Below are 26987 nucleotides of genomic sequence, written 5' to 3' on the forward strand. Positions count from 1 at the left end.
GTTTTCTCTGAGACAGTCTCATGTACTCTAGACTTGTATCAAAGTTGTTATGAAGCCTAGGTTGACTTAAACTTCTTCAGGTCCCCCTGTTTCTGTCTTAAGAACTGCAATTACAGGCATGCACCTTTACACCCAGTGATGTGGTGCTAGGAACCAAACTCAAGGCTTTGTACATGCTAAGCAAGCATCCCAACAGACCAGGTAGATCCTAAACCTACCATATTTGAGCATAATAAAATTACTCCTGTGTAATTATTTATAGATTGGAAAAGTTTCCCTAACTAACCTAACTACTGTCATTATCCCATGGACATAGCTAACTGAATGGCCTTTTCCCATCCCTGATTCCTAACAAAGTCCTCATTCCCTGTTGGATTTATGCTTCTTAACATTAAAGTCTGGTTCCTGCTTTCTGCTTCAAGTGAATGCATATGCAAATGTCTATGCAAATGCATAAACTGCCATCTATCTTATTTTTAAGATGTTATAGACAAATCCAGGCATGGTGACATAGCCCTGTGTGTTAGTTATGGTTTCTATTACTGCCATGGACCACGTGAACTAAAGCAGGGGTGGTGCAGGGTATCTCACTTCCACTTCCACACAGTGCTGCATCACTGATGGAAGTCAGGACAGGAAGTCACACAGGACAAGAACATGGAGGCAGGAGCTGATGTAGAGCCATGGAGGGTGTTGCTTATATGACTTGCTCTCTGTGGCTTATTCTTCCTTTAGGATGAAGCCAGGATGACCAGCCCAAGGACAGCCCTACACACAATGGACTGGGCCCTTCTCCATCTGTCACTAATTTAGAAAATGCCCTACAGGCATGCCTACAGACCACTGTCATGAAAGTATTATCTTAACAGAGGTTCCCTCCTCTCAAGACTTTAGCTTGTGTCAAATTGATATAAAATTAGCCCATTTACCCTTTAATACCTGTACTTGGGATATGAGTGAGAAGGGGCACACATTCAGGGCCAGTCTGGCTATAATAAGCAAGCTATTTAAAACAATATAAAGAATAATAGGACAAACAATGAGTACATTTACTTTTATAGGTTACATAAAATCACAAAGTACAGACAGCAATGGCTATTTTCTAATTGGAGGACACTTAATTAACATTAAAAGTCTCTTTTCTAATGAACCACAGTTGTGTTTTAATGAAATCAGTTAGGAAAAATAGTGATTCTAGAAGACTCACATACATTCATGGTCATCTTCCTCTGTGTCTAATATAGCAGAGAAACCTCCAGTAATGATGTCCAGGAAAAAGTCTGCAGGATTGTTGTGGTAATCACAGTTATAACCTACAAAGAAGGCAGGTCATGAACACAAACCTGAGGACCCTCTTTCAGAGAGTGGGAAAGGGGAGGGGAGACAGAATCTGCAACTTCTTCATCCTCTTGTCCCTTCCCCCACTAATTTATCCTTTCCTAATATATATACACTCATACTATTTTAAAAATGTCTGATCCCAGTCTAATAAATATATGTCTATACACATTTATGAATACATATGTATGTTTATGTATATGTTATGCATACATATGTGAACTCATATTATGAAAGAATCATTTGCATGTGACCTACATTTTTATAAGACTCCAAAAAAACACAAAGGTTTCTATTATTTTAAATGACAAAGATTAATCTAAAAACAAATAGTGAGCTGTCGAGCCCCTCAGAGGGACCTGAAGGCAGAAGAAAGCAGCTGCCATCATCCCCCACCACTCTGACCTTGCCCTTCCACCCTCAGGTAGAGCAGTAAGTCTCAGGGTCTCTTGCAGGCCACCTCCCGCTCCTAGACTCCCCTGGCCCACAGGATCCCTCCTGCCACCCAGCCCCTCAGAGGGACCTGGAGGCAAAAGAAAGCATTCAGCATCATTGGCCACAATTCTGGTCTTGCCCCTCCACCTTCCAGGAGACAGGGGGAGAGAGAGACAGAGAGACAGAGAGAGAGAGAGAGAGAGAGAGGCAGACAGAGAGAGACAGAGAGAGAGAGAGAGAGAGAGAGAGAGTAGAACAGACAATAGAGCCTTGAACCCATACACACCAAGAGAGGGAGAGACTCTCCTTACACCCACTGGAAGAAGAGATGGGAAGGAGAGAGCATAAGAACATATCAAACAACAGAAAAACCTACATGACACCACCAGAGTCTTGGGACTCTACACCAGCAAGACTGGACCATCCCAGTGCAGATGAAACAAAAGATAATGACCTTAAAAACAACCTCAAGATAATGATAGAGGCCCTCAAAGACAATGTGAGAAAATCCCTTAAAGAAATGGAGGAAAAACAAACCTCCCAAAAATGAAGAAAAAACCACAAATCTCTTAAGGAAAGCAGGGAAAAAAAACCAATCAAATAGATGAAGGAAACAATTCAAACAGTTTAAGACCTGAAAACTGAAATGGAGGCAATAAAAAAAAAAGCTGAGGTGAGGCTGAAAAAAGAGAAGCTGAATAAACAATCAGGAACTACAGATGCAAGCATAACTAGCGGAATACAAGAGATGGAAGACAGAATCTCAGGTGCTGAAGATAAACTAGAGGAAATAGATTCATCAACAAAAGAAAGTCTTCAATCCAACAAATCCCTAACACAAAATATCCAGGAAATATGGGACACCGTGAAAAGACCAAACCTAAGAATAACAGGGATAGAAGAAGGCAAAGAAGCCCAGCTCAATGGGGCAGAAAACATATTCAACAAAATCATAGAAGAAAACTTTCCCAATCTGAAGAAGGAGGTGCCTATGAAAGTAAAAGAAGCTTACCAAACAACAAATAGACTGGACCAGAAAAAAAAGTCTCCTTGCCACATAATAATCAAAACACCAAACATACAGAATAAAGAAAGAATACTAAGAGCAGCAAAGGAAAAAGGTCAAGTAACATATAAAGGCCAACCTATCAGAATTACATCTGACTTCCCCATGGAAACTCTGAAAGCCAGAAGGTCCTAGATAGATGTTCTATAAACACTAAGAAATCACAGATTCCATCCCAGACTACTATACCCAGAAAAACTCTCAATCATTCTAGATGAATAAAACAAGATATTCCATGACAAAACCAGACTTCCACATTACATATCCACAAATCTAGCCCTACAGAAAGTTCTAGAAGGAAAACTCCAACCCAAGGAAGCTAACTACAGTCACAATAACATGGACAATAGATAATCTTACTTTACCAGAAGCCAGAAATGGGAAAACTCATACACAATACCACTACCCAAAACGGATCCAAAACAAACAAGAATCAACAATCAATGGTCATTAATATCCCTGAATATCAATGGTCTTAACTCACCTATAAAAAGACACAGGCTAACAGAATGGATATGAAGACAGAATCCATCCTTCTGCTGCATACAAGAAATACACCTCAGATTCAAAGACAGATGTTATGTCAGATTTAAGAGTTAGGAAAAGATTTTCCAATAAAATGGATTTAAGAAGCAATCGGGGCCGCTCCCGGCTTCCAGAAGAACCGCCCACACAGGCCCCTCCAAGACCCCAACCCAGCTAGCCCAGCTTCAGGTGAGATTGGGTCCCTGGCTGGGACCACCCGCCCATCACCCTTCCCCCTCCATCTTCGGGGCCCCGCTCCCGGCTTCCAGAAGAGCCGCCCACACAGGAAAGAGATCAGCCCCTCCAAGACCCCAACCCAGCGAGCCCAGCTTCAGGTGAGATTGGTTCCCCGGCTGGGACCACCTGCCCATCACCCATCCCCCTCCATCTTCGGGGCCACTCCCGGCTTCCAGAAGAGCTGCCCACACAGGAAAGAGATCAGCCCCTCCAAGACTCCAACCCAGCGAGCCCAGCTTCAGAAGAGCCGCCCACACAGGAAAGAGATCAGCCCCTCCAAGACACCAACCCAGCGAGCCCAGCTTCAGGAAAGAGATCAGCCCCTCCAAGACCCCAACCCCAGCGAGGCCAGCTTCAGCTTCAGCTGCAGTAAGGAAGGAGACCAGTGGAAACAGAAAGCCCCCACCAGCACCCACTGGAAGAAGAGATGGGAAGAAGACAGAATAAGAGATCACTCAGCAATAGAAACACCAACACGACCCCACCAGAATCCAGGGATCCAACACCAGCAAGACCTGAAAAGCACTACATAGATGAAGAAGAGGAGACAGACCTTAAAAGTTATTTCATGAAGATGATGGAGAGCCTCAAAGAAGAAACGAGGAAATCCCTTAAAGAAATAGAAGAAAAAACAAACAAAAAAATCCATGAAATGGGGGAAAAATTCAAGAAATAAACAAATCTCTCAAAGAATCTAAAGAGCACCAAGAAAAAACAACCAAGAAAATTAAGGAAACAGCTCAAACAGTTGAAGGATTGAAAGCTGAAATAGAAACGATAAAGAAAACACAGAATGAAGGGATGCTGGAAATAGAAAAGCTCGGTAAACGGTCTGGAATCACAGATGCAAGCATCACCAATAGAATACAAGAGATAGAAGAGAGAATCTCAGGTGTTGAAGACTCATTAGAGGACATAGCATCGTCAACCAAAGAAAATCTCAAAACCAACAAATCCTTAACACAAAATATCCAGGAAATATGGGACACCGTGAAGAAGCCAAACCTGAGAATAATAGGTATAGAAGAAGGTGAAGAACTTCAACTTAAAGGTACAGAAAACATATTCAACAAAATCATAGAAGAAAACTTCCCTAACCTAAAGAAAGATATGCCTATGAAAGTACAAGAATCTTACAGAACACCAAATAGGCTTGACCAGAAGAAGAAGTCACCTCGCCATATAATAATCAAAACATCAAACCTACAGAGCAAAGAGAAAATATTAAGAGCAGCTAAAGGAAAAGGCCAAGTAACATACAAAGGCAGACCTATCCGAATTACACCTGACTTCTCAATGGAAACGATGAAAGCCAGAAGATCCTGGTCAGATGTCCTACAAACGCTAAGGGAACAAGGATGCCAGCCCAGACTACTATATCCAGCAAAGCTCTCAATTACCATAGATGGAGAAAACAAAATATTCCATGACAAAGCCAGATTTAAACAATACGTATCCATGAATCCAGCTCTACAGAAAATGCTAGAAGGAAAACCTAGAGCCAAGGAAGATAACTACATTCACAAAGACACAGGCAATATAGAATCATACTTTACAAAACACTAAAAGAAAAAGGGAGGAGAAACTACACAAAATAACTTCACTAACAATAAATCAAGCGCAAACAAGGATCACCAATCAATGGTCATTAATATCCCTCAATGTCAATGGCCTCAACTTACCTATAAAAAGACACAGACTAGCAGAATGGATACGAAGACAGAACCCTTCCTTCTGCTGCATACAAGAAACACATCTCAACACCAAAGACAGACGTTATCTCAGAGTAAAGGGCTGGGAAAAGATCTTCCAATCAAACGGCCCCAAGAAACAAGCGGGCGTAGCAATCCTAATATCTAACAAATTAGACTTCAAATTAAAATCAATCAAAAGAGATGAAGAAGGGCACTTCATATTCATCAAAGGAAAAATACATCAAGACGAAGTCTCGATTTTAAATATCTACGCCCCAAATACAAAGGCACCTACATTCGTGAAAGAAACATTACTAAAGCTCAAAATGCACATAAAATCTCACACACTAATAGTAGGAGACTTCAACACTCCGCTCTCACCGCTAGATAGGACCTCCAGACAGAAACTTAACAAAGAAACAAAAGAATTAATAGAAGTTATGACCCAACTGGGTTTAACAGACATCTATAGAACATTCCACCCAAATACAAAGGGATATACCTTCTTCTCGGCACCACATGGAACCTTCTCTAAAATTGACCACATAATAGGAAACATAGCAAATCTCCACAGATACAAAAAAATTGGAATAACCCCCTGCATCTTATCAGACCACCATGCATTAACATTAGAATTCAACAATAACACAAATCGCAGAAACCCTACAAACTCATGGAGATTGAACAATGCACAATTGCACCATCCCTGGGTAAAGGAACAAATAAAAAAAGAAATTAAAGACTTCCTCGATTTCAATGAGAATGAAGACACAACATACACAAACTTATGGGACACTTTGAAAGCAGTGCTGAGAGGAAAGTTTATAGCACTAAGTGCCCACATGAAAAAACTGGAGAACAGTCATACTAGAGAATTAATAGCACAGCTGAATGTTCTAGAACAAAAAGAAGCAAACTCCCCAGGAGGAGCAGACGCCAGGAAATAATCAAATTGAGGGCTGAAATCAATCAAGTAGAAACCAGGAAAACATTGAGAAGAATCAATGAAACAAAGAGTTGGTTCTTTGAGAAAATCAACAAAATAGACAAACCTCTGTCCAAACTAACCAAAAGACAGAGAGAGAACATGCTAATTAACAAAATCAGGGATGAGAAAGGGGACATAACAACGGACTCTGAGGAAATCAAGAGAATCATCAGGGCATACTTTGAAAATCTGTACTCCACAAAATTTGAAAATTTAAAGGAAATGGACAATTTCCTGGATAGATATCACTTGCCAAAACTAAATCAAGAACAGATAAATAATCTAAACAGACCTATAACCCCTAATGAAATAGAAGCAGTCATCAAAAGTCTCCCAAACAAAAAAAGCCCAGGCCCAGATGGCTTCAGTGCAGAATTCTACCAGAAATTCAAAGAAGAGCTCATTCCAATACTCGTCAAAGTATTCCACACTATAGAAGCAGGAGGCTCACTGCCAAACTCTTTCTACGAGGCTACAATTACCTTGATACCCAAGCCACACAAAGACACAACTAAGAAAGAGAACTATAGACCAATTTCCCTCATGAACATTGATGCAAAAATACTCAATAAAATACTTGCAAACCGGATTCAAGAACACATCAGAAAAATCATCCACCATGATCAAGTAGGCTTCATTCCAGGAATGCAGGGATGGTTCAACATTAGAAAATCTATCAATGTAATCCACCATATTAACAATCTGCGAAAGAAAAACCACATGATTATCTCACTAGATGCTGAAAAAGCCTTTGACAAAATCCAGCACCCCTTCATGATAAAGGTCCTAGAGAGATCAGGGATAACAGGAACGTACCTGAACATAATAAAAGCAATATACAGTAAACCAACAGCTAACATCAAACTAAATGGAGAGAAACTCAAAGCAATTCCTCTAAAATCAGGAACAAGACAAGGCTGTCCACTCTCTCCATATCTCTTCAATATTGTACTTGAAGTTCTAGCTACAGCAATAAGACAACAAAAGGAGATAAAGGGGATACAAATAGGAAAAGAAGAAGTCAAGCTTTCATTATTTGCAGATGATATGATAGTTTACATATGTGACCCAAAAAACTCCGCAAGGTTACTCCTAGAGCTGATAAACAGCTTCAGCAAAGTGGCAGGATACAAGGTAAACTCAAAAAAATCAGTGGCCCTATTATATACAGATGATGAAGTGACTGAGAAAGAAATCAGAGAAACATCACCTTTTACAATAGCCAAAAACAGCATCAAATATCTGGGGATAATGTTAACCAAGGAAGTGAAAGACCTGTATATCAAGAACTTTGTGTCTTTGAAGAAAGAAATCAAAGAAGATACCAGAAAATGGAAAGATCTCCCATGCTCTTGGATTGGTAGGATCAACATAATAAAAATGGCAATCTTGCCAAAAGCAGTCTATAGATTCAATGCAATCCCTATCAAAATTCCATCACAATTCTTCAAGGACCTGGAAAGATCATTAATCAACTTTATATGGAAAAACAAAAGGCCCAGGATAGCCAAAACATCCCTATACAATAAAGGAACTTCAGGAGGCATCACCATACCTGATTTCAAGCTCTATTATAGAGCTATAGTCCTGAAAACAGCTTGGTATTGGCACAAAAATAGGCAGGTAGACCAATGGAACCGAATCGAAAGCCCTAATTTTAACCCACACACCTATGAACACCTGATTTTTGACAAAGAAGCTAAAACTGTACAGTGGAAAAAAGAAAGCATCTTCAACAAATGGTGCTGGCATAACTGGGTAATGGTATGCAGAAGACTGCAGATAGATCCATGTTTATCGCCTTGTACAAAACTTAAGTCCAAATGGATCAAAGATCTCAACATACATCCAGCCACACTGAAACTTTTAGAAGAGAAAGTGGGAGATACTCTTCAACGAGTTGGTACAGGAGACCACTTCCTAAACATAACACCAGTGGCACAGGCACTGAGATCAACAATTAACAAATGGGACCTTCTGAAACTAAAAAGCTTTTGTAAGGCAAAGGACACAATCAAAAAGACAAAAAGGCAGGCCACAGAATGGGAAAAGATATTCACTAACCCTACATCTGACAGAGGGCTAATCTCCAAAATTTACAAAGAACTCAAGAAACAAGTCTCCAAAACACCAAAGGATCCACTTGAAAGGTGGGGTACAGAGCTAAATAGAGAATTCTCAGTAGAGGAGGCTAAAATGGCCAAGAGACACTTAAGAAAGTGCTCAACATCCTTAGCCATCAGGGAAATGCAAATCAAAACAACTCTGAGATACCATCTTACTCCTGTCAGAATGGCTAGAATCAAAAACACCGAAGACAATTTATGCTGGAGAGGATGTGGAGAGAGAGGATCACTCCTCCATTGCTGGTGGGAATGCCGACTCATACAGCCTCTTTGGAAATCAGTATGGAGATTCCTCAGGAAAATGGGAATTAATCTACCACTAGACCCAGCAATTCCACTCTTAGGCATTTATCCAAATGAGGCAGGTTCATACAACAAGGGCATCTGCTCCACTATGTTCATAGCAGCATTGTTTGTAATAGCCAGAACCTGGAAGCAACCTAGATGCCCCTCAACTGAAGAGTGGATAGAGAAAATGTGGTACATTTACACAATGGAGTATTACTCAGCAGAAAAAAACAATGGAATCTTGAAATTCGCAGGGAAATGGATAGCACTGGAAGAAACCATCCTGAGTGAGGTAACCCAGTCGCAAAAAGACAAACATGGTATGTACTCACTCATATATGGATTTTAAATATGGATCAGGATAGTGCCAGTCTGCACTTCCACAGATAGAGAGTCTGGGAAACAGGAAAGAACCTAAAAGATATGCATATATGCATAGTACCCAAGAGAAGAGGATGGAGACAAGATCCTCTGAATGGATGGGGAACAGGGCGAGGGGGGTAGTGGGACCTGGGAAGAGTAGAGGGGGTAAAGAGGAAGGGAGTTGGTCATGGGGGAACAGGAAGTTGAGGGGGTGGGGGTAAAATAGGGGGAAGAGGGAATCATAGGATCGAAGACAGATCAGGCACCAGAGTGACCTCGAGTGATCTAAAGGTATAACATCAATTGGCAAGCTAAGCAATAGTGGAAGGACCACCTCGAATGCCCATTCCTGATAATGAACTTGATGTCTATAACTATCCGGGAGCCTTCATCCTGGGACTGATGGAAGCAGAGGCAAACACACAACTAAGCACTGAACTGAACCCAAGGAACCCAGTGACAGAGAGAGAGGAGTGATGAGCAAATTGGCAAGGAATGGGCTGGCAAAACCAGCAGAGACGGCTGATCTGAACAGGGGAGTGCTCTTGGACCCCAGACCGACAGTGGGGAGGCCAGAATGGGACTGATCTGGACCCCCAAATGTGAGTGTCAGTGAGAAGGCCTGGGCAACCTATGGGGCTCTGAGCTGTGGATCAGTGTCTATCCCTGGTATACAATCTGTCTTCATGTGCCTATGGCACAAAGAGAGATGCTCTCTCAGCCTGGACTCTTAGGGGAGTGCCTTGACCCTACCAAGAGTGAAATGATAGACTCTAGACATCCCCTATGTGGAGGGATTTGGCAATAGGGTGGGAGGGAGGGTGGAAGGGGAGTGCGGGAGGAGGGGAGGGAGAGGGAACTGGGATTGACATGTGAAACAAGCTATTTAAAATTAAAATAAAAAATGATTAAAAAAAAAAAGAATATTTCATCCAAGCACAAAAGAACATACCTTCTTCTTGGCACCACATGAAACCTTCTCTAAAATTGACCAATTACTTGGCAATAGAGCAAACCTCAACAGATACAAAAAATTGGAATAACCGTTTGTATCTAATTGGACCACCATGGCTTAAAATTAGAATTCAACATCAACACAAATTGCAGAAACCCCACAAACTCATGGAAATTGAACAATGCTCAATTGCATCACTCCTGGGTAAAGGAAGAAATAAAGAAAGAAATCATACACTTCCTAGAATTCAATGAAAATGAAACCACTACATACCTAAACCTATGGGACACTCTGAAAGCAGTTCTAAGAGGAAAGTTCATAGCACTAAGAGCCCACGTGAAGAAACTGGAGAATAGTCACACTAGAGAATTAACAGAAAACTTGAAAGCTCTAGAACAAAAAGAAGGAAGCTCACCCAGGAATAGACACCAGGAAATAATCAAATTGAGAGCTGAAATAAAGTAGAAACAAAGAAAACAATACAAAGAATCAATGAAACAAGGAGTTGGTTCTTAGAGATAATCAACAAGATAGACAAACCTTTATCCAACCTAACAAAAAGATAGAGAGAACATGCTAATTAACAAAATCAGAAATGAAAAGGAGGACTTAACAACAGACTCTGGGGAAATCCAGAGAATCATCAGGTCATACTTTGAATACCTGTACTTCACAAAATTGGAAAATTTAAAGGAAATGGACGATTTTCCGGATAGATATCACTTACCAAGATTAAATAAAGAACAGATAAATAATTTAAATAGATCTATAACCCCTAAAGTAATAGAAGCAGCCATAAAAAGTCTCTCAGCCAAAAAAAAGTCCAGGGCCAGATGGATTCAGTGCAGAATTATATCAGAAATTTAAAGAAGAGCTAATACCAATACTCTTCAAATTGTTCCACACAATAGAAGCAGAAGGATCACTGCCAATCTCTTTTACGAGGCTACAATTACCTTAGTACCCAAACCACACAAAGACACAACTAAGATAGGAAACTACAGACCAGTCTCCCTCATGAACATTGATGCAAAAACACTCAATAAAATACTGGCAAATCGAATCTAAGAACACATCAGAAAAATCATACACCATGATCAAGTAGGCTTCATCCCAGGGATGCAGAGGTGGTTCAACATATGAAAATCTATCAATGTAATCCACCATATAAACAAACTGAAAAAGCAAAACCACATGATCATCTTACTAGATGCTGAAAAAGCCTTTGACAAAATCCAACACCCCTTCATGATAAAGGTCTTGGAGAGATCAGGAATAACAGGAACATACCTAAACATAATAAAAGCAATATACAGTAAATCGAAAGTCAACATCAAGATAAATGGAAAGAAACTCAAGGCAATTTTGCTAAAATCAGGAACAAAATAAGGGTATCCACTGTCTCCATGTCTGTTCAATATTGCGCTTGAAGTTCTTGCTAGATCAATAAGACAAAAAAAAAAGAAAAAGAAAAAACGAGATCACGGGGATAAAAATTGGAAAGGAAGAAGTAAAACTTTCACTATTTGCAGATGATATGATAGTCTATGTAAGTGATCCAAAGAATTCTACCAGCACATACAGCTGATAAACACCTTCAGCAAGGTGGCAGGATACAAAATGAACTCAAAAAAATCGGTAGTCCTTCTATATGCAGACAATAAAGGGGCCAAGAAACAAATGAGAGAAACATCACCCTTTACAATTGCCACAAACAACATAAAATACCTTGGGGTAACTCTAACCAAACAGGTGAAAGACCTGTATGACAAGAACTTTGAGTCTTCAAAGAAAGAAATTAAATAAAATGCCAGAAAATGGAAAGATCTCCTATCCTCTTGGATAGGTAGGATCAACATAGTAAAAATGGCAATCTTAACAAAAGCAATCTACAGATTCAATGCAATCCCTATCAAAATCCCAGCACAATTCTTCACAGACCTTGAAAGAATAATCCTCAACTTTGTATGGAAAAACCAAAGATCCAGGATAGCCAAATCAACCCTGCACAATAAAGGAACTTCCAGAGGAATTACTATCCCTGTCTTCAAGCTCTACTCTAGAGCTATAGTCCTGAAAACAGTTTGGTATTGGCTCAAAAATAGACAGGTAGATCAATGGAATTGAATTGAAGACCCTGATCACACCTTTGAACACTTGACCTTTGACAAAGGAGCTAAAACTATACAATGGAAAAAGAAAGCATCTTCAACAAATGGTGCTGGCATAACTGCACACTGGCACATAAAAGACTGCAGATAGATCCATACCTATTACCATGCACAAAACTTAAGTCCAAATGGATCAAGGACCTCAAAATAAATGCAGTCACACTGAACTTCTTAGAAGAGACATTGGGAAGTACCCTTGAAAGAATTGGTACAGGAGACAGCTTCCTGAACATCATACCAGTAGCACAGACAGTGAGATCAACAATTAAAAAATAGGACCTCCTAAAAGTGAGAAGCTTTTGCAAGGCAAAGAACACAGTCAAAAAGACAAAACGACAGCCCACAGAATTGGAAAAGATATTCTCCAACCTCACATCTGACAGAGGGTTGATCTCCAAAATTTACAAAGAACTCAAGAAGCAAGTCTCCAAAACACAAAGGACCCAACTGAAAAGTGGGGTACAGAACTAAATAGAGAATTTTCAACAGAGAAATCTAAAATGGCTGAGAGACACTTGAGAAAATGTTCAACATCCTTAGCCATCTGGGAAATGCAAATCAAAACAACTCTGAGATACCATCTCACTCCTGTCCGAATGGCTAAAATCAAAAACACTATTGACAGTTTATGCTGGAGAGGATGTGGAGAAAGGGGAACACTCCTTCACTGCTGGTGGGAGTGCCAACTTGGAGATCAGTATGGAGACACCTCAGGAAAATGGAAATCAGGCTACCACAAGACCCAGCAATTCCACTCTTAAGCATGTACCCAAGATATGCACATTCATAGAATAAGAAGATCTGCTGTAATAGCCAGAACCCGGAAGCAACCTAGATGCCCCTCAACTGAAGAGTGAATAAAGAAAATATGGTACATCTACACAATGGAATACTACTCAGTGAAAAAAATAGAATCTTGAAATTTGCAGGCAAATGGATGGCACTGGAAGAAACCATCTTGAGTGAGGTAACCCAGTCACAAAAAGACAAACATGGTGTGCACTCACTCATATATGGATTTTAGACATGGATCAGGGGAGTGCCAGCCTACAATCCCACTGCCAGAGAGTCTGGGAAACAGGGAGAACCCTAAGAGAAATATGCATGGTAACCTGGAGTAGGGGAATGAGACAAGATCTCCTGATGAGACTGGGAGCTTGGGAGGAGAGGAGTGGAGAGGAGGACATGGGGGAGCAGGAAGGTTGAGTCAGGGTAAGAATAGAGGAGAACAGGATGAGAGATACCATAATAGAGGGGGCCATTATAGGTTCGAAGAAAGATCTGGAACTAATGAGATTTTCAGAGATCTGCAAGAATGACAGCAACTAGCATTAAGGCTATTTTAAATGCCCTCCCCTGATAATGAGATTGATGACTCCCTTATATGCCATCCTAGAACCCTTCATACAGTGACTGACAGAAGCAGAGTTAGACACCCACAGCTAAAAATCAAACTGAGCTCCTAGAACCCAGCTGCAATGAGGAGTAGGAATCAAGACCCAGCTAGCAAAGCCCACAGAGGCAGCTGACCTAAACTGGGGTAATGCATGAACCCCAGAATGATGACTGAGAGGTCTGATTCAGACCCCCTTTAACCTGGGTTTCAGAGAGGAGGCCTCAACAATCTATGGGGCCTTGGATAGTAGATCAGTGTTTATCCCTGACACACAAATGGACATTAGGAGTCCTTTTCACATGGAGGGAGGCTCTTTCAGCCTGTACACATGGGGGAGGGCCTAGGCCCTGACTGGGATGATATAACAGACTTTGAAAATCCCCCATGGAAGGCCTTACCCTCCCTGGGGAGCAGAGGGGGTAAAGTGGGGGGTTGGGAGGTTTGCAGGGGAGGGGGAGAAGGGGATGGAGAGGGATCTGGGAGTAACACATGTAAAAAGTTGAATGAAAAATTATTATAAAAATAGTGATAGACAGAAAATACTTAAATCTGTGTTTAGAGTTAAGAGAATAATCCATAAATATACTCATATTTCACTAAGATGAAACTGATAGCATGGATCACTAAAAAGTATGTCATCATTAAATATGACTCTGAACAAACCAGGCAGACGAAAAGCATGAGTCACAAAATTCAGTCTTGAGTCTCTAAATCCTCCAGTGTTTCCTAAAGCTGAAATGCAAAGTTACTACTAAATAAAGTAAGGTCTACACCACTTCTCAGCCAGATCAAGGTAAGGAAGAACTGAAATCCACCATCTGCTATGTGAGCAAGAACATGAGGACACTGGGCCTTTCCAAAGTTCTTCCATGAAGGATAACAGTGCCCTGTTTCAAAAAGACAAACAGAAAGAATGAAAGAAAGAGAGGATTTAGGAGGGAGGAAAGGAGCAAGTAAGAAGAGAAGGAAAGAAAGGAGAGAAGAGGGAACAAGGGAGGGAGAAAAGGAAAAGAGAATGAGAAACTGAAATGTAGGCCACACCTTGAATGCCAGGATTTAGCAGTCAGAGGCAAGAAACTGAGATCAGTCTGGGCTTATGAAAAACAAATGAAACCTCAAGAAAAGCATCTCAGAAGCAAACACTATGAAGTGTCAGGGTGTGCAAAGACAGACTGCCTCCAAGACAATCAGGCCAGGTACTGTGATATTGATGCAGGTGGGGCAGAAACAGACAAGGATTTCTTGTAAGCAAAATAGACTGGTAACACCAATTAAAGGTAAAGCAGAGTGCTAAGAAGAGAAAGAACCATTTGTACACAGTGTGAACTAAAATGTCTATCCAACAAACTATGAGATCTCACTGCTACACAGCAAGAACTGTTTGTGCCTGAATGTGTTTGAGAAAGGGAGAAAGTGGGGAGAAGGGAGACAGGGAAGAAGGGAGATGTAGATACTAAAAGGACGGAGGGAGAGAGAAATAAGAGATGCAACATTAATATAGGAAGAGATTGTCGGAAGAGCAGCTTAGGTGCAGGAAAAGCCCTTCTGTCAGAAGCTGGAACATTAGGTGGATGTTAGGAGAGAGCTTGCAAAGGTTCAGAGCAGAGAGCAGACATGGCAAGAGCCTTCTTCAAAGTAAGGTGTAGAACTCACTGAGGTCTGTGTCCTCAGTATCTCCTCCCACAGAGTTTAGTTTGGAATCCTTGGCAGTGTCAGATTCACATCAATGGGATCACACATACAGGATCACACCCACAGAATCACAGTTACAGAATCATACCTACAGAAACCTACAAAAACTGAAGATTTTTTTCATGAAAGTAAAATGTTGTTTTAAAAATATATATCCTGTCAACAATTTCTTTAAAAAATATTTATTTATTGTACAGTGTGTTTTGTTTGAATGAATGTCTGTATATCATTAGTCCCTGAGGCATGTGGATGCAAGAAGACTGCATAAGATGTTTATGAGTCACAATGTGGATACTTAAAATGAACCTGAGTCCTCTGGAAAGGCTGCCAGTAGTATTAACTGTTAATCTATCTCACCAGCTCTTGTCAAAGATTTAATTTAAACATTGTCATGTTAATTATATGAAACCATCTCCAAGGAAAAAATAAGATTGAAATATATTGTGCGAATTTTATTAAAAACATAATAAACCTCAAAGTTAAGGGGCTTCCTTTAGCCAAACTGGGGTTGACTTAATACTTAGAATAAAGAAGAATAGTATTAGAGACCATTGTACAAAATAGGAACTAATAAGAGAAACATTTTCACACAGAATTTCATGTCAGCTTTTGAAGTAATTAACACAAGAACAGGAGTTACTAAGTCATGTGACAACTGGTTGTTAGAGATAGAGAGCAGGAGAATAATGGCACAATACCGAACTGTTTTCACTGAGAGAATATTAATAAGCCACAAAAGGAAAATCTTCAATTTCATATCATATAATCCAACAACTGTCAGCATGATTAAAAGATCAAGATTCAAGCCAGGGAAATTAGGTAGCCCAGTGGGTAAAGGAACTTACTGCCAAGTCTAAAGACCTGATTTCAGTCCCTGGAACCTACTGTGTGGAAGCAGAAAAGCAAGTCTCTGAAGTTTTCTTCTGACCTCTAAAGGCATGCTATAAACATACACACACACACACACACACACACACTAAATGTATGAAAATTTTGAAAATATTCCTATCATGGAGGGTGCTCTTCCAGGTGTTGGGGACCAAGGACAACACAGCATGTCAGGGCCTGAGTCTGCTCACAGAACACTAGGAGAAACCACAGGTAAGATTACTCCAGGCAATGCATTAAGACTAGCCATGGAATGAGAAACAGAGATCAGGAGAAGTGTTCCATACTGGAAAATGAACAAGAACTTGATCTTAGAGTATCCTGAATCAGACAGCAACAGACAGGGCAAGTGGTGACACATGGGGAGTTTACAGACTTGAAGGTGCAAGGCCCCAGTTGATGACTTCCTCACTGGGAAAATACAATGATGGAGAGATCTTGACTGTGGAGTGTAATGAGCATTCTTCCAATCAGGCTGGTCCCAGAGCTGCGTCAACCCCAAATAATACACACAGACTCTATTTGTAACAATGCTGTGGGACAATGTCCAGGACTTCTTATTGGCTAGTTCTGTCTTAAGTATTAACCCATAACTACTAATCTATGTATTTTTATATGAACTAATCTTTTTTTTTTTTGATTTTCACGAAAAAAGGGTTTCTCTGTATTGTTTTGGAGGCTATCGGTCCAGCCCGGCCTCGAATTCACAGAGATCCGCTTGCCTCTGCCTCCTGAGTGTTGGGATTAAAGGTGTGCGCCACCACCACCCGGCACTATATGGACTAATCTTAATGAGGATTCCAGCCTAATGATTCCTTTCTTCCTCTGTATCACATGGCAACACTTGACTACATTTCCCAGAATCCTCCTTGACTCCAAGTCCCACCTATATTGCTTCCCTATTGGCCAACAGTGCTCTATTTACAACCAATAAGACAATCATATACACAGAAGGACTTCTCCCATCAATGGAGGTACAGGCAGGAGTGTTTAAGGCGATGGACAATGATGTCAGAACCAAAGTACAGGGGGAAGAAAAGAAAGACAGATAGCATAGTAGTTTCACTGCCAGGAGCATAGGTCATGGGAATGGGTTAGACTTTATATGGTTCTTGGGGTTCTTCAGTCAGTTTGGAACTCTTATTATATTTTAAAATGAAAAAAATTTAATCTTTACACTTAGTTCTATAACTGTTTCAGCCACAGTCTTCTTTCTTGAGAGAAGGAAATGCCATTTCTTTTCCTTCATCCTTCCCTAGGTTCAGGGCTCAGACCTTAGGAAACCAGGGTTAATCCCAGAGATGATTCTTTTTATTCTATATTTGGTTGTGATCCTAGCCTTTAATGGCTGAGCTATCACTCCAGCCCTTTGAAAGTACCCAGAACCCACCATTTTCAATTGAAAGAACCCCACACCTCAGACTCCTGCTGACATTTTCACATCCCATGGTGCAACTGTATATCCTTCTCCATGATGCATTGCTCTGATCTAAACTCAGAAGCCTTCCCAAATTCCCACCATGGAAATCCTTAGTCCTTACAGTGACTCAGGTGGTCTAGGCAATCTATACCCAACCCACCCAATGGTGCTCACTGCAATTGGGAATGTGGAGGACTGAATTGTGTCCTTCCAGAGACTCATTTGTGGCAGACCTCACAACTAAGAACTTAGAATGTGGCTGTAATGAAGACAGACTCTTTAAAAAGGTAATAAAATTTACATGAGATTACTAGTATGTCCTAATGTAACTGGTGTCCATTTAAGAGACCAGGGCATAAACACACGAAGAGGTAAGAGACACCATTTACAACTCAGTGACCAAGGCTGCAGCAGACACATCCTTTCGATACCTTAATGCCTGACTCCCCAATCCAGAACTGTAAGAAATTTAACTTCTATCAAGTCACTCAGTCTGTGGTATCATTGGCAGTACATTAGGAACTTTCCTTCCCCTTTAGGTCACTGGGTTCCAGTCAACTTGGTCTTGTTAATGTTCCAGACCCACCAAACTGCTTTGCCTCAGAACCAATGAGTTTTCCCTCCATCCAGAACTCTGTTAAGCTCTCACCCACTCACCCCCAGCTCACATATCACATGCTTGGGTGTCATGGGGACACGCTGTTTAAAGCAGTGCTCCACCTTCACAACTCCCATTTTTCCCTATGCTTTTCTCTCCTTGTTCTCAATGTGTATTCCTTGATAATGGAAGTTTCCCTCTAATAAATGAGGAAAGAAATTCTGTGTAAGTGCCCAGGTATTGAGTGAACAAAACTAATGTTCTTTTGGCACTTACCTTCTCAGGACTGAGATGACATCAATAGCAGCTATCATGTCTAAGCCAGTGGTTGGGTCATCCAGAAACAAAATGGGATGCTCAGTGACCAGCTCCATTGCTATACTGGTCCTCTTCCTAAGCTCCTTAGTTCTAGGCTAAAACACCAACAACCATCATTATCAACAAGGACAACCACAGTCAATGTCATTTGGTGAACTAGCTGGTCCCAGCAATAAAAGGTTTTGTTATATCAGTATCCTGAGGAGCAGACTGTGGGCATCTGGGAGAAGAAGGAGGACGTTCCTTTTTTTCCAAGGGAGTAGAAAGAGACTTAGGTTAGAGTTTACATGAAGTCTGTGACAATTACTGTTTATTCTTTATCAAGTCACATATTCGAGGGCAATGAATTTATCAAAGTCCCAGATTGGCAAAGGGAATCACTGTCTAAGGAATGAGGATGACAGGACATCAGAAGATGAAGTATCTCTCATAATTAATAGACATTTACAACCCTCCCAACACACACACACACACACACACACACACACACACACAGAGAGAGAGAGAGAGAGAGAGAGAGAGAGAGAGAGAGGGAGAGAGAGAGAGAGAGAGAGAGAGAAGCATTCCTGAAGCTGAGCAAGGACACACACACACACAGACATTTTTTGAAAGTTATTATTTAAAAGTTATATTGAAAATTTTCCATAAAGTTAGTAAATACTTTTATATGTTGTCCATTAAAAACCAATAAGTAATTTAGGACAATGACTACTTATTCTTAAACATAGAAAAGAAAGTATCTTATTTATCTTATAAATATAAACCAACATTAATAGACAGAGGCAAAGCACACAAAATTCCTTCACTTGTGAAAAAGGAAAAAGTGGTAAAAGTCAGCTTTTTTATTATTCTTCCCAACAAGACAAACATCTCATAAATGACTGTGGAGAGGTATCATGGGAGTCAAGCGAGTATTTTCCTGTTCCTTACTGCCTCTAAGGTGCAGCCAGCACAGAAGTTAATTTGTGGTGATGTCTTTCTTTCACAAATAAAGCCTGTATGTAGGTCAGAATGAAGTTTGTCACTAGCTAACCATAGAGGTTTGGAGGTCTGAACAGACAGGCAGGAAGTGACATAGCTGGGCAGTAATGGTATATAAGCAGGAACAAACAGGAAATCGCTCTCTTCTCTGTGGAGACACTTAGGAGGTAAGGTGTGCTGTGGCTTGCTCTTTCTCTCTGATATCTCAGCATTTCCCTCTATATCTGTCTCTGGCAGTTTAATATCTAGACCAATTAAGGACTCCTTTTAAATATATCCATGAGAGTCCTAGTCTGGAGAGACCATTTTCACCTGTACCTCCCCTGTCTGCTCAGCAGACATCTGCATATAATCTTCTCAATGGGACACAAGAAGAAGGAATCAATCTTGATATTATAATCTCTAAGATTATGACAAATACTTATCAGATTCTACCAAAACATAATAATAAGAACATTTGGGGAATGTGAATGGTTATAGCCTTGATAGGGCTATGGATATCAAGAATTTGTTCATCTTGATAGCTAAGAATGAACGTGTTAAGATAAACAAATGTCCTTGTTTTTTAAAAGTTAAGAAAAAATTAGTATTCAGGAATACAGGATTGCATGATATTCTCATAAAAATGTCAGTAAGAAACTAGTTAGATGTGAGGTTTACCACTTGTCTATTATCCCTCCTGATTCTGCACAAATCCTCATAGGAGTCACCAGGTCCATTAGTTGTCGCTCTTGCCAATCTGTATCATTAACACCTAACACAGGAAATGACAATAAATGTTGACAAAAGAAGCAGAGAGTGAGGGCAAAAGTATATCCTAGGCTTCCATCTACTTGCTAAGATAAAATGATCTTACAAAACAGAAACAAGGAGTGAGGGGATTTATCTCTTCACAGTTCAAAGGTATAGTCCAGCATTGCCAGGAAGACAAGGCAGGAAGCTGATGGAGCTGGTTACATCCAGTCAAGAGTACAGAGGATGAATGCATGCATGTCTGTCAGTGCTCAACTCACTTTCTCCATCCTCATGCCACCCAGGACTCATACCCAAAGAATGATGTGCTGGGTCTTTTCACATCTCTTAACTTAATCAAGACAATCACATACAGAAATGCCCTCAAGGCAACCTGACTACAATTCCTTGCAGAGACTCTTCTAAGCGATTCCATGAGATTCTAGACTGTGTTGACTTGTCAGTTAAAACTAGCCACTACAGACAGAATGAAATAAAAACACAGAGAGAAAGGATACAGGAAACAACATTCACCAAACAAGTAAAAGTAAATGCTAAAGATAACCAGTAAAACCCTGAAGGGAAATGAATGCAGTGTGAAACACAGAGCCAGAGTCCTCCATCTCATGTCCTATGTCAGTCCAGAAATACAATCTGAAACAACGAAGGAGCAGGTGTTGCAGAGAAAGAGACAAGAAACAGAAGAAAGCACCTGTCAGATTCTATAAAGAGTCAAGAGTTTAGGGCTGAAGGAAGAGAAGGCTCATGTGAGGAAGACACAAAAATGGTCATGTGAGGAACATTTTTTCCTGCAGGATCAACTCTATTCCCAGCCTTTACTATTGCTAGAAGGTTTCCCAGGTTAATCTCCTCTTTACATCATCATATAACCAGTCACTCACTCATATACACAGAGAGCAAGCCACCTTGACCACACACATTATAGGAAACATATTATCCACACAGTGATTTTGTTTTTTTGCTCTGAGTCTTTCAAGATTTTTCTTCACATTACCTTGACATTTGACTTCCCATCCAGATGTAGAAGTTCAAGGACCTCATTAATTCTCCTTCTTTTCTCATCTCTTGGCATAGACATGGGAAGTCGAAGAGCTGCTGAGAACTCTACATTCTCTCTCACAGTCACCGTGCGCATCACCACATCTTTCTTAAGAATAAAAGTAATTTTAATCATAGTTATCATGAAGACAATTACTCTAACAAATGTAACCTAATCTTCATATAAACAGTATCTAATACTCTACTGAAAAATAGTCTTCTAATGTTACTAGTTTCAATCACAGAGCCTGATGCAATCATTTTCGCCCCCCTCCCATATATCTTCGAAGTAGAGCTCAGGGATTTTGATGACTGATACCTCCAATTATTTGCAGAAAACATCTAAGCTGTGGAGAAAAATGGAGGAAGGGCAAGGCTGGACAACAGCAGTCCTTTATAGAATTAAATCATAGTTGTAATTACCAATACTGTACCACAGATGTTATATTCTGTCCCCTCCCCATCTTCCTATTTAATAATGCCAGCCTCAGGCTAATGAATAATTAGGAAAAGCTGGTGTAGAGAAAGTTCAGCCTATAAATGTGTCATATAATAACTGGAAACACACAAATCTACAAGCTGCACATCTAACCATACAGAGGCAGAGGAAATCTAAAATTACAAACCCACCAACACTTACTTGTGGGACATAACCAGACGTACATTTGAAATTAGCAGGACGAGGTTCTCCATTTATCAAAATATCTCCCGATAATCCACGTGGATCTTTCCTTCCAGCTAAGACATTTAGTAACCTACAGAAGGTTAAATGTGTTGTGTAGTTTACTTTCTCCCTTCTGTAACAGCTGTAACTGTTCAGCCACTCAGAATAAAAATTATTCATGTCAAAAATTTATGTGAAAACACACACATACACACACACACACCATTCTGTTCACTATGTGCTCTAATACAGACCAGAATTATGAATGCAATAAATGATCCACATGAACACCAGTCCCTTCCTGTTATCTGACCTTGGGGACTAATACAGGTAATTTGCTTCTGTTTTCTGAAAGTTAGACCTGGTGATGCTTTATGTCCCCAGCAATTTCTCTCTCATCTTTCTAATTTTAATACTATTTCCACCACACTAAATAATAATAGGACCACACACCAAATGCCAATCACTCTGTCATTTTCCATCAGGAAAGTGACCTACTAAGACTCTGATGGTGGCAGAAAATGAGAATACACCTTCCTGCACATTATACACAGCACACGGCACAGACTCACACATATCCGCTCACACAGTACTTAGATAAATCCTATAGAAGTGGTTTTATAGCAGGGAAACTGGATGCAAAGAGCTTGTACCTGCTTTCTGTTATACTCACAAAGTTCTGCTCCCGTCCTGAGGTCCCATGATGGCATTGAGGCCAGGTTTCATGATCCCACTACAGACACAAAATCAAACCGGGTGATTTTTGTATTTAAAAGTAGGTATGTTCATTTAGTGTCTACACTGAATATCCTATTATAATTTAATGAAATTGTACACAGAAAATAAGTACAAACTCATAAAATTAAAATATTGATAGAAGTCTATTATTTACAAAAGATGTCAATTGCTAGTGGGGACTGATCAGAAAATGCTTGAGATATCACAAAATCCTTTGATTATCATTTAAATGACTTTCTGAAACATGGTATATCTAAATTCAGTGCTCCTTGAAACAAATAGCTGGTGGTTATGAAGTCTCCATTACTCATACATACAGCCTGCATGTGTCAAGTATATAATAGCTTCTGGCTAATGCTTGTTTATCAGTATCTTTATGCAGCCCTGCTTGCTACTTGGTAAACCTCATCATAAGAAACCAATGAGTCATGGGATATCAGCGGCAGTATCATTACTATTAAGATAAAATCTAAAAGGCACTAGGGATAAATACTGGATTTTTAGAATGATATGAAAAATAATATTGTTTTAAAATATAGAATCAATTCAAAATCAGTTCATCTTAAGTAGAATTCCAAAGACTAGAAAGAAGCTCTCCAGAGACACGAGAGCATTTCCAAGTTTAACACTAAAAAGAAAACAAAACCCCAAATGAAAAATAGCAAACTAAACTAAAAAAAAAGAAAGAAAAAAATTAACCCACAAACAAGAAAACAAAACAAGTAATTGTAATAGAAAATCTAAATACACAAATACAAAATGATAATTTCCCTCTGCAGTAGAGATTAGATTATACGCAGTTTAGAATTGGGTGACACCCCTCATGGAGAGGACATTCTTCACTGATAAATAGGTAGAGCAAAAATGCAAGTTATGTAAGAAATATAATTGATTAATTCGGAGTTGTGAATATCCAGATTGCAAAGCCATATTATTATATTCTTATAGAAAACTTAGTTTTTTCCCATTTGTTATTTCATATACTGACAATGGGTCAATCCTTTGCCCTGCCCATTCCCCTCTTGGTAAGACAATGATGGAAGTTTTAGGTGGAGGAGCAGAAACAACCAGTGCCCAAGAACAGAGGCAACGGTTGGGGTTGGGAGGAAGAGTCTATGCTGACAGCGCTGACAAATTCTTGGTGCTCTGTCCATAGATTTGGTTGGAAGCATGGCTTCTCTATGTCATAGGACAAATGTCTGGAATGTTGGTTTTACCTTTGTAGCTTTTAATGAATTTTGAACAAATATATGAGGACTCAGACTTTCTGCTTTTAGATTTCCTCATTAATTACATCTCATCAGTTGAAACTATCCCAGTCAGCCTGTTATAAACTCCGAAGTCTATTTTGGGAGTGCATATGTGTATAGACCGATACACAAATCTTTTATATATTCAAATTTCTAGATAATAAATTTTCAGTATATCATCATCATCCTTTGGTTTTAACAGGGCATCTTTGACATTATATTTTCATCCCTACTTTTATTGAGTTAAAATAATTTATCAGGCTTTTTAATAATATGTCTAAGGAATTGCTTGTGTTCAAAGAACCATTTTTGTCATTAATATATTATATTGTTCTTTTAATCTCCATATCATAATTTCACTCTGATCATGACTCTATCTGTATGTATGAGAAATGAGGCTAGGGGAATGTTCAGTGTGTGAAGCACTTGCTGTGCGAGGGTGAGGACCTAAGTTAAACATCCAGAATTCACATACAGTTGAGAGCAATAGTGGGTACCTATAAGTAAGGTGGGAGACATAGACAGGAGAATCCCAGGACTCTTGCAGGCTGCTAACCTGGCATACACTCAGTGAACAATGAGAGACTCTGTCTGCTACAGGATAGAAGGTGAAGATCAATGCTCAAGGTTGTCCTCTTATAGCCTTGTGCCATGATGTGTCATAGCTTCTATACATCTACATATGTGAACATGCACACATATACAATTATATACACACATTCACACACAGCTTCCGTATAATAAAGTCTGAGTTTGTTGAAAAAGTTGTTGAATACAGTGTTCCCTTTAGTTGACGTACATACTTAATATTTGATAATCTTTCTGTCACATGTGTTCTTTTACGACATAGAAAGCCACTCTGCACTGTTTCTCGATAGCTGATGTTATGAAAACTTAACACAGCCTCTCCAGTCAATGTGTTCAGGTCACTGGTGTCCATTCCAGGAAGGCCATTGGGATTTCTTTCTATCATTGGGGTTGTAACAGCATCATTGTTGGACGACATCTTGAGAGGTTATTCTTTCCTGTAGAGGGAACAGTAATAGTAAGATTTTGGTGCACACAAACAACATTATGACCCAGCACAGCACACTTACAGATTGTATTAAACTGCAGCCACAGGCAGATTCCTTCCTGATGAACAATACATATCACTGAGATTACCTGAGGACCCAATGAGAAGTAGACATAATTGAGTACATAGACTTACTTTAGACACCAAATTCCTAAGAAACAAAGGAGCTGTAATGAGTAGAATATAAATGTTGTTATTCATAATTCATAATGAAAGGAAGGAACAGATGAGGGGGCAATTTGTCTTACTTCAAAAGCATATTATGATATGATATAAATTCAGAGGTAGAATACATGACCACAATTAACACATGTCCTGATGTGCATATGTTTCTCTCTCTCTCTCTCTCCCCTCTCTCTCTCTGTGCATGTCTGTGTGTGTGTGTGTGTGTGTGTGTGCATGTGTGATTATGGGGTATAACATAATAATAAGTGGGACTTGCACAGTCATCAGGAGAAATTTCTGACTATTTCCAGCTTCAGACTGCTCCTCTGGTCATTAGGCATCTGCAGACAGACAAGGGGATACACTGCTGGCAATGACGTCATTAGTGCTGTAATGGGCAAGGTGAAGATCTAGGAAGACTTAGATTTTAAAATGATACTGACTAGGAACACCACATCAGTAAGTAGCTAAGCAGCATAAGAAACTCAAGGAAAAACGTTATCAATGGAATTTAAAAGTCTCATTTCACAAGATGTTAATATCTGCTTTAAAGTAAGACTTTTAGTGAACTAAGCTTGTGAAACAGTTTAAAACACCATCTTCAACAGAGCTAGTTTTTCCTTTTGATAGCTGACATCTAGGGTGGTGAGCACCTGCCTGTGAGAGAGCAGCCACTCAGAGAAGCCTTCTCCAGGAACAACCTTAAAGAAGACATTGTAGGCAGCAACTGTGTGAAGAACTCCGATGACAGCAACCAAAGTAGCCAGGGCTGCAGGGACAGCAGCAATGAAGCCAACCCAGATGCTGCTGCCTTCCCTCCTGCCATCAGCCCCAAACCACCCAAGTGCAGAGCAAATCCAGAAAAGCCAAGTATAGTAACTGGACTTTGTGGGGCTTCAGTTGGATCTAGCGAACTTGCCAAATTCTTAATTGAGAGGGCACATGTTGACTGAGAAACGGCATGTAAAGATGTTAAGGGAAAAATAGGAATATGTTTACCTCAAGATCCAGTATTTCCTCTCCTCGGCATATACCCAAAGAACGCACATTCATACAGCAAGGACATCTGTTCAACTATGTTCACAGCAGCATTATTTGTAATAGCCAGAACCTCAGAGCAACCTAGATGCCCCTCAACTGAAGAGTGGATAGAGAAAATGTGGTATATTTATACAACTGAGTACTACTCAACAGGAAAAAACAATGGGATCTTAAAATTTGCATGCAAATGGATGCCACTAGAAGAAACCATCCTAAGTGAGGTAACCCAATCACAAAATGACAAACATGGTATGTACTCACTCATATATTGATTTTAGACATAGAGCAAAGGATTATCAGCCTACAATCCATACTGCCAGAGGAGATAGGAAACAAGGAAAACCCCAAGAGATAAATGCATGTTTCCCTGAAGAAGGGGCAGGGAACAAGAACCCCTGAGTAAATTAGGAGCATGTGGGAGAGAAGACAGATGTTGGAAAGGGAGAGGGTGAAAGGGGACTTGGGGAGGAGAACAGGAGGACTGAGATAGGGGAGGAATAGAGGAGGGCAAGAAAAGAGATGCTTTCATAGAGGGAGCCAGCACAGGTTAGAAGAGAGGTCTGGCACAGGGGAAATGTTAAGGCATTCAGAGGGATGACCCCAACTAAGAATCTAGACAGTTATGGAGTAGCTGCCTTTGATGCCTCTATACTGAGATTGGTGACTACCTTGGTTACCATTCCTAGTAGCTAACTGAAGCAGAAACAGGCACCCACAGATAAACACTGAGCCATACTTCTGGAATCCAGTTTCGGAGAGGAAGGAGACATGAGAAAAGATACCA

General features: G+C 40.1%; 1 protein-coding gene across 1 annotated transcript in view; it reads right to left on the reverse strand.

The window, feature by feature from the left end:
* Positions 1-24928, reverse strand: part of LOC101844399 (ATP-binding cassette sub-family G member 3-like) — a 43406-nt gene extending 18478 nt beyond the window's left edge. The window contains exons 1-8 of the mRNA XM_005076429.1: positions 24726-24928; positions 22608-22667; positions 21911-22025; positions 21227-21379; positions 18457-18593; positions 2941-2953; positions 2738-2762; positions 1212-1313 (exon numbers count right to left, since the gene is read on the reverse strand). Of these exons, the coding sequence (XP_005076486.1) occupies positions 1212-1313; positions 2738-2762; positions 2941-2953; positions 18457-18593; positions 21227-21379; positions 21911-22025; positions 22608-22667; positions 24726-24928 (808 nt within the window). The remainder of the gene's footprint in view (positions 1-1211; positions 1314-2737; positions 2763-2940; positions 2954-18456; positions 18594-21226; positions 21380-21910; positions 22026-22607; positions 22668-24725) is intronic.
* Positions 24929-26987: the final 2059 nt, after the last annotated feature.

The sequence above is a fragment of the Mesocricetus auratus genome, unplaced genomic scaffold (assembly GCF_017639785.1).
Source record: "Mesocricetus auratus isolate SY011 unplaced genomic scaffold, BCM_Maur_2.0 Super-Scaffold_100006, whole genome shotgun sequence".
Taxonomy (NCBI): Eukaryota; Metazoa; Chordata; class Mammalia; order Rodentia; family Cricetidae; genus Mesocricetus; species Mesocricetus auratus.